This window comes from Camelina sativa, chromosome 6 (assembly GCF_000633955.1).
Source record: "Camelina sativa cultivar DH55 chromosome 6, Cs, whole genome shotgun sequence".
Taxonomy (NCBI): domain Eukaryota; kingdom Viridiplantae; phylum Streptophyta; class Magnoliopsida; order Brassicales; family Brassicaceae; genus Camelina; species Camelina sativa.
Genome location: NC_025690.1, coordinates 24666605 through 24674876, shown reverse-complemented (window position 1 = coordinate 24674876; position 8272 = coordinate 24666605). Strand labels below are relative to the sequence as shown.

The 8272-nt window shown below is 34.3% G+C and overlaps 1 protein-coding gene across 1 annotated transcript; it reads right to left on the bottom strand.

Moving 5' to 3' along the window:
* Nucleotides 5716-7342, bottom strand: LOC104793434 (phospholipase A(1) DAD1, chloroplastic). The gene has a single exon (XM_010519784.2). It carries the CDS (start codon nucleotides 7247-7249, stop codon nucleotides 5897-5899), a length of 1353 nt encoding a protein of 450 aa, XP_010518086.1. The 5' UTR covers nucleotides 7250-7342; the 3' UTR covers nucleotides 5716-5896.

Below are 8272 nucleotides of genomic sequence, written 5' to 3'. Positions count from 1 at the left end.
TTTTTTTTTTTTGTCTTCTTTGATTTTTTTACTTTTTTTTTGTTGCAAAAGTAAAAGCTATTGGGCTTGTGGGCTTTTTAGTCAAAACTTCAACGTTTTATCCCTTACATTTTTTTCCAATGATACAGTATTATAAATTTATAATTAGAGCATCATTATTGGAAAATCTTATGAATGAGATCCAAAAATAAAATAAAAAATCTATTATTTGGTTCAGTAAGAAGAGAATTGTTTCTTCTGTTGCTTGTGTAAGCAGCTATTCTCAATAAATATTAATATGTATCAATTTTTGAATAGCTACAATTAATTGTAATTAAAATAATATATATATATATATATATTTTAAAAGGAACGTTCGGAACGATGCTGGGCTAATGATGGTGTTAATAGCTCTCTCGTTTTTACAGCTTATATTATCTCAATTTTTATGTTTTAATTATATACAGCATGGTTTATACTTAATAATACCAAAATACTGCTACTTGATCAATGTACTTATTTCTGTTACAAGTTTGATACACACACGTGTGACTATTTTGTTGACGGATATGAACTTGCATATATGTAAGTTAATCTTAATATTCATTAATTGTCTTTTCAAAAACTTAGATAATAAAAATGTTTTCCTTCTTTCCTTGCCAACTGACATGTCGAACTAATTACACAAGAGTGAAATAATAACTAGGAAGTATTTTATGATTTTTAAAGTCTTCTTTTTCTTATTTATTATATATACGAGAATACACACGTGATATGGAAATCGAGAAATAATTTCATTTTTCGGAAAATAGACCGACGACCACATATTATTGCTGATAAAGGATTCCAAGATGTCAGTGAATGAACTGACGCTATGACTGCACAAACACAACCTACAAAACAAGATAATGGGACAACTATAACTACTGCAAATCGACAATGGTCTCTACCACCTGAAGGATGGCTTAAATGCAATTTTGATAGTGGATTCATTCAAGGAAGAGCTTTCACAACTACCGGATGGATAATACGAGACTCGTGTGGTATTGTGATCTTATCAGGAAGTGCTAAACTTAAACAATCCCATACTACCTTACAAGCAAAAGCTTTAGGTTTCCTGAATGCACTGCAAGAGGTTTATTACCGAGGTTATCATCATGTTTGGTTTGAAGAAGATAATTTAGATCTTGTAATATTGATCAATAAACAAGGAGATCATCTACAGCTGGGTCCACTTCTATGTGATATCCGATTTTGGATGTCAAAACTTCCCCTATGTTTCCTGGAACAAGTATCTCGAGACATGAATAAAGCAGCAGACAAGCTTTCTTCTTATGCAAACACTATGTCAAGTACTTATCAAACATTTGATACCTTGCCTTAATGGCTGCTACAATGTTTGTAATACTCTAATATTAATAAAGCAAGATGTTAAAAAAAACACACACACACATGATACATTGCATTTGGTATGTCTTCCTTTTCTCATTTATATTAAAGTCGTTAATATCTGATGGGGAATGTGTATACAGACGCATGAATACATGATACAGTACATTGCGTTGGTCGGATATTGGGGAGTTATTATCAGCTGTTGTCTTCTACACGTACTAACGTACGACTAATTAGCTTGTAAGATTTTTCAAATACTATTTAATTTTCAAATATACTGTTCACACCTCACACCTCACACCTCACACCTCACACCTCACACGTCGTTGGGACTTCGACTGGAACTGGAAATGTTGAAGTACGAACTTGAAAAAGAGTAGACGACTCTTTTCACTTTGTAAACCATATCTACTTTATAGATTCGTTTTCAGAAATCAGAACGCAGGGTCAGTTCAGTTAGACGATTAAAAGAAAAGAAAAACAAAACTTTTCCTTTTAAAGAAAAAAAAAATGAAATGTGAACGTGTAAAAGTATTGGATCAAGAGTACAAAGTAAATGTGAAATAAATAAAAAATAACATAGCCTATATAATCTTCAATTAATTTTGAGTAAAAAGCAAATTGTTCTAAAAACTAATACACCGTGCATTATCTTAATATGCAACACATTTTTTTTTCTTGGAACTAATTTACAAAACCGTAGTTGTTTGATAATAATATAATTGACCAAAAAATTTGCATGAGACGACTGAAATGAAGGTGAAAGTTGGGTGAGAGAGATTAGGACATGCACTGATTTTCATTGTTTTGACTAATTCTATTGGGTGGGCACACAGCCGCAATTTTGCACAATGTTGAGATGTAGGAGGCATAAAGCCATACACACATGTACATATACACGTACACATTCCTCTACCTATATATCGTTTATATACTCATATACTTTGTCACATATTTTAATTTCGTGTTATGTCAATTATACGTCATCATCTATTTGTGTATATTTTATGATTGCTCTTTTTTTTTTACGATCATGTCATAATTTCTTAGAATTGTTAATGATTTGGAAGAATTTTCTTGAAAAATAAAATAAATAGAAGATATAATAAATAACTAATCTTTTTCTATGTTTTACCAACGAATAATTATGGCTAAAGAGTAAAGTACGAAATAATGCAGTAGTGTTTAACTATTCAATCATCATTTTCATCAACATCCCGTCAACAAAAGAATAATATAATTTAGAATTTGTAATAAAGTACCTAGTTGTTGGCGACTTGGCGTGTTCTCCGCATGGCGTAGGCGTAGATTGTTTTTAGTCCTTGTTCAAAAGTCGGCTGACAGCTCTAAGATGACATTTGTTTGCATATGAACATATCACATGATTCACGTATATATTTTTTTTGGATTTCGATTAATATTTTGAACTTGTCACCGTAACTTTTTTTTTTTAATTCTTTTGTATTTTTTTGGTATAATCATGTATCAAGCGCAAGTTAGAATTTGTGTTCGACGCCCAAAATAACTTACTAGTTCTATAAAAAATGTAATATGTACTTTAGAACTTATATTTAGGGGAACAAATGTTTTTTTTTTAANCACCGTGCATTATCTTAATATGCAACACATTTTTTTTTCTTGGAACTAATTTACAAAACCGTAGTTGTTTGATAATAATATAATTGACCAAAAAATTTGCATGAGACGACTGAAATGAAGGTGAAAGTTGGGTGAGAGAGATTAGGACATGCACTGATTTTCATTGTTTTGACTAATTCTATTGGGTGGGCACACAGCCGCAATTTTGCACAATGTTGAGATGTAGGAGGCATAAAGCCATACACACATGTACATATACACGTACACATTCCTCTACCTATATATCGTTTATATACTCATATACTTTGTCACATATTTTAATTTCGTGTTATGTCAATTATACGTCATCATCTATTTGTGTATATTTTATGATTGCTCTTTTTTTTTTACGATCATGTCATAATTTCTTAGAATTGTTAATGATTTGGAAGAATTTTCTTGAAAAATAAAATAAATAGAAGATATAATAAATAACTAATCTTTTTCTATGTTTTACCAACGAATAATTATGGCTAAAGAGTAAAGTACGAAATAATGCAGTAGTGTTTAACTATTCAATCATCATTTTCATCAACATCCCGTCAACAAAAGAATAATATAATTTAGAATTTGTAATAAAGTACCTAGTTGTTGGCGACTTGGCGTGTTCTCCGCATGGCGTAGGCGTAGATTGTTTTTAGTCCTTGTTCAAAAGTCGGCTGACAGCTCTAAGATGACATTTGTTTGCATATGAACATATCACATGATTCACGTATATATTTTTTTTGGATTTCGATTAATATTTTGAACTTGTCACCGTAACTTTTTTTTTTTAATTCTTTTGTATTTTTTTGGTATAATCATGTATCAAGCGCAAGTTAGAATTTGTGTTCGACGCCCAAAATAACTTACTAGTTCTATAAAAAATGTAATATGTACTTTAGAACTTATATTTAGGGGAACAAATGTTTTTTTTTTAAAAAATACATGTCACCTGACACCTATGTACACTATACTATACGTTATGAAACTGATGAAAGTTTTCTACGATATCAATATATACCAAACGAAAGAAAGGGGGGGNAAATTTCTAACAAGAAAAACGAAAGACATACTAAAATTTGTAGACATACTAAGTGTAAATGACTTATTATATTATATTATATATGTAGATGGTATACTCTGGACCAGTGTTAGAGAAAATGCACACGCGAACAGGAAAAACAAAGTTTTAAAAAAGAGTCCCTTTTATGAATAAAATTTGAAACTTTTTATGTTAAAACGAAAAAGTGGTCGGAAAATATAGTTGAAGTGCTATAAGGTGTCCACGATACCAGGAAACGGAAAAAGTTAAGTAGATATATTGACCTCTATAATCTAACTTTAATCATTATAGAAAATGAGTGAAACTTCAATATAAGGTTGATGATCTAAAATATGTGGCGGTCTCCATATTAATATAATTTTGGATCATTTTAGGTATGGGTCGGTTATGCGATCTATTCACTTTTGTACATCTATATTTGAGACTAGGACGTGCCTATATATGTAGGTATACGGCTTGGATCTCAGGCCATATATTCTCCTCCCATTTGACCACAAAAATAGTGATGCTTTGGCCGCCGCTCTCATGTCTCAGCTAAGGGATTTTTTTTTTTTTTTTGTTGTTGTTTGAATAGAAACTATATTTAATTTTGATGACAATGTAATTCATATGATTAGAGTTGGTAAAACATTTAACCTAAGTACAAATTAAACAAAACTAACCTTCTACCATTTCCAGGTTTTCTTCTCCTTTTCATGTGCAAGATATGCCTCATCTCATATATTTATTTTTAAAAAGGATGTTTCTACGTTATTTTCGTGTATTCATAGTTTGAATTTTCTTCAAAACACAAAATAATCAAAAATTATGTAATTCTAATTAAGTGAGAAAGAGATATACAGTATTTGCATAACATATAGTTCTAACAAAATGCTATTTGTGTATATAAACTAATTAAAATAACATGACATTCTATTTCTATTGAATATACATGAAACACTTTTATGCCAATAGAGTTGAAACGAAAATGAACAATTTACGAGTAAACAGTTAATTATAAACACAGTATATTACAACGATGACATTCGCTCCCTTCCCTTCCGTCCATCACGTCAGCTACTTGTTGTAAACTCTTTCCTTTTAACTTTACTATTAACCACTACTCCAAAGATTGAACCCAAAAAACTTGCAGCCTTAAATTGTAATGTATAGCAATTTATTTCATCCTTTTTAGATAATTTCATAAAACGTATATTGGATAACGTTAGCCTTTGCTTCTGTATTAATGAAACAATGTCGCTCATAACAAAAACGTTTATGTTTTTTTTTACAAAAAGAAATATATATATATAACGCGTCATTAATCATTTATGAATGAGGAAGTTATACGGTAAATAAATGGACGGCGCATGTTGCGTGTTTTCATTTGGATTTTAGATTTATTTCTCACAAGTAACTGAATCTTTTTGCAAGGTACAACAGATCCAGTCAACTTCTTTAAACGGTCGGTGCTTACGTGGCACCATCATTTGATATATTATTCTCAAATTTGGACGGAGATAGGGATACATTTGTCTTTTCACTTCTTCCCGAGTTAAGACAATTTACGCCTTTAAGGCGAGTGTTAGAAACACATGCTCTCGTGCGACTAAAACTTTATGATTGATCATGACCACATTAATATTTTGCCAATTTTTTAATACCAAACAAAAAACAGCATATATAAAGTATTTGAGATTTATACGGAGCTTACAGTACATTTTTTTCGCTCTTTTAGAGCTGTCTTCTACTTAATTTGTTGTTCGGTTGTTCCTAGTTCTACGACTAAGTTAGAGATCTGTTACTTTGTTCAAAAGTTAAAATCGTACGTTTGAGAATGTCGAATGAATAAAATCTAAATCTTCATCTATGGAGAACTCTCCGAGCCGTCTCTCTGAATGGACACGTGGAGCTCACAAACCCGTCTACCAAATGTAAATACGTTTTCAGCTCGTGACACGTGGCCACATTGATTCTACTCAAGTACGGCGAGTCACGGCTGCTCAGCCGAAGCTCCTTCCCGACCTCCGCGTAAACCCACGGCGTCTCCTCCACGCGTCTCTGTATCCAGCTCGGCATTGCTGACGCTGCCGACGACGACATCTTCACGTTGTCTTGCTCTCTGTTGTCTAAAACGACTCCAGGAACTTTGGTGATCACGTCATCGGAGTTCACGATTCTTAGAACCTTGGTGCCTTGCTTCTCAAGGAGTTTCCTGAAGCATCTGTTTCCGACACGTGGGCCTCCGAAGGATATTACGGTTACCATGGGCGCACGTTTGAACGTCGTCTTGATATCGTAGGCAGCTAGTGTCGCGATCGCGGCTCCAAGGCTGTGGCCGGTTATGGTTATACTCAACGGCTCGTCGCCGTAAGATTGGAGTAGCCTCGAGATCTCTTCTCTCACCATGTCTCTCAAACTGTGAGCACCTGAAGAGTACAAGCTTAGAAACCCGCTTTCGACCATGGGCCCAGAGTTAGACCCGTTTAGATTCGGTCCAGTGGGCCCATTAGGGAGATGAGTCAGCGTTGCGCGAAGGTTCTCTAACCACTCGAGACACGTGGCGGTTCCACGGAAGGAGATGACGACGTCTCTACGACCAAGCCGCGAGATCTCTTCTTTGTCTTGGCAAACTGCCACGTAACCAATCCAGCTGGATTGTGTAGCCATCCAACTTGGCGCTTTCTCAATCCAACGTGGCAAGTTAATACCTGACGTGGCACGGAGGTTCTTCGTTAGTCGATAACCGGAATTAGGCAAACCGGATCGGTCTAACAGAGTACTCCTGGGAAACCGGCATGTCGCGTACGTGGGAGACGAAGGATCGAAATCGAATGCTTGGTAAGCCGATTCGACGAATTGACCGTACCGGAGAATCTCTCGCCGGAGATTATCGTCCAATGGGTCTAAAAGACCATCCCAATTTTGAAGCCCCTGGTACTCCATCCATCTCCGGCCAAGCTTAACCGGAAAATTAGAACCAGAGGGGGAGGATTCGCTGGAGATTTGATCTTGGTTTAGTAGCAAACTCTCCCAGGTTTCTGGTTTGGGTATAACCGGTGGTCGGGAAGTAGAGATTGTAGGAGAAGGAAGAGTAAGTACACATCGACACTGACGATTCGACGTCGTACCATTTATATAAGACACAGCGTCGTGTTTTGGTAGTGAAGGCGTCACTACACTATGCGGACGTATGGGAGAAAAAGATAATCTCATTGTTTGAGAAATACCTTTAATTTTTATAAAATATTTGATCTGGTTAATCAAATTTTTCTCTAAACTTTGTATAGAGAATATATAGAGAGTTTCTTGAAGATAGTTTTGGTATGTGAAGTGAAGAAGAGAGAGAGGAAACGAGTTATTTTTATAGTGGGAGAAACTGGGATGTATAGTGGAGTTAGAGAGATTGTTGAAAAGGAAAGGACTGGGACTCTGAATTTTGTGGACTATGCTAATATAAAGTATATAAATTTATATCTATAATGCCCACATACACAGTTGTATTCGTTAGTGTGTTCGTAAATCTCAATTCTCAAGTAGTTTTCGTGTATGTAAAAGCAATAAATATACCAAATATAGAAAGCTAACAATAAGCTGGGTTTTGTATTATGATATATATTTATTTTATTTAAGATATTGAGAACAGTCTTTGACGAAATTTGTTTGACAAAGTTTCATACTATTATATATATAAATGATCGATCATATATGGTTGGTACACATAAGCTCTGTCTTTTTTTTGTTACTTAACTAACATGCACTTAGAAAGAGAATGTGAAATCAAATATTTGAGATCATCATTAATGGTTTCTACGTTACTTCTTTTTTTTTTTTCAGTTCATTTGCATACAGCACCAAGATTTTGATAGATGACCAAAAAAGTTAAATGTATGACAATGAGAGATACAAGAGCAGTGATGGACGACTGAGATGAGATGAGAAGAGAAAGGAGTGTGTATCAAAATAAATATCGGACCGTCGCTTCATAACATGATTTTGATGGGAGTAGACACGTGGGAGTTCTCGAATGATACGGCTCATAAAGTGTATCGACTCGGCTTATATCGTGTGGTTATGTTACCCAAGGCACCGGCTATATAGCCAATTCGCCGCAATTGGGTGATGAAGGAAAGTACGCACGTATGCACCTTCCTCCTGCATTCCCCACGCCCTTCTACCATCTTTTCTCTCGAATATATAACACCAAGTTTCATGTTTAGGTATATATATATATATATA

Bases quoted from the DNA above. Each gene is read 5' to 3' on its own strand.
- LOC104793434 (XM_010519784.2), bottom strand. From the start codon at position 7,249: ATGAGATTATCTTTTTCTCCCATACGTCCGCATAGTGTAGTGACGCCT.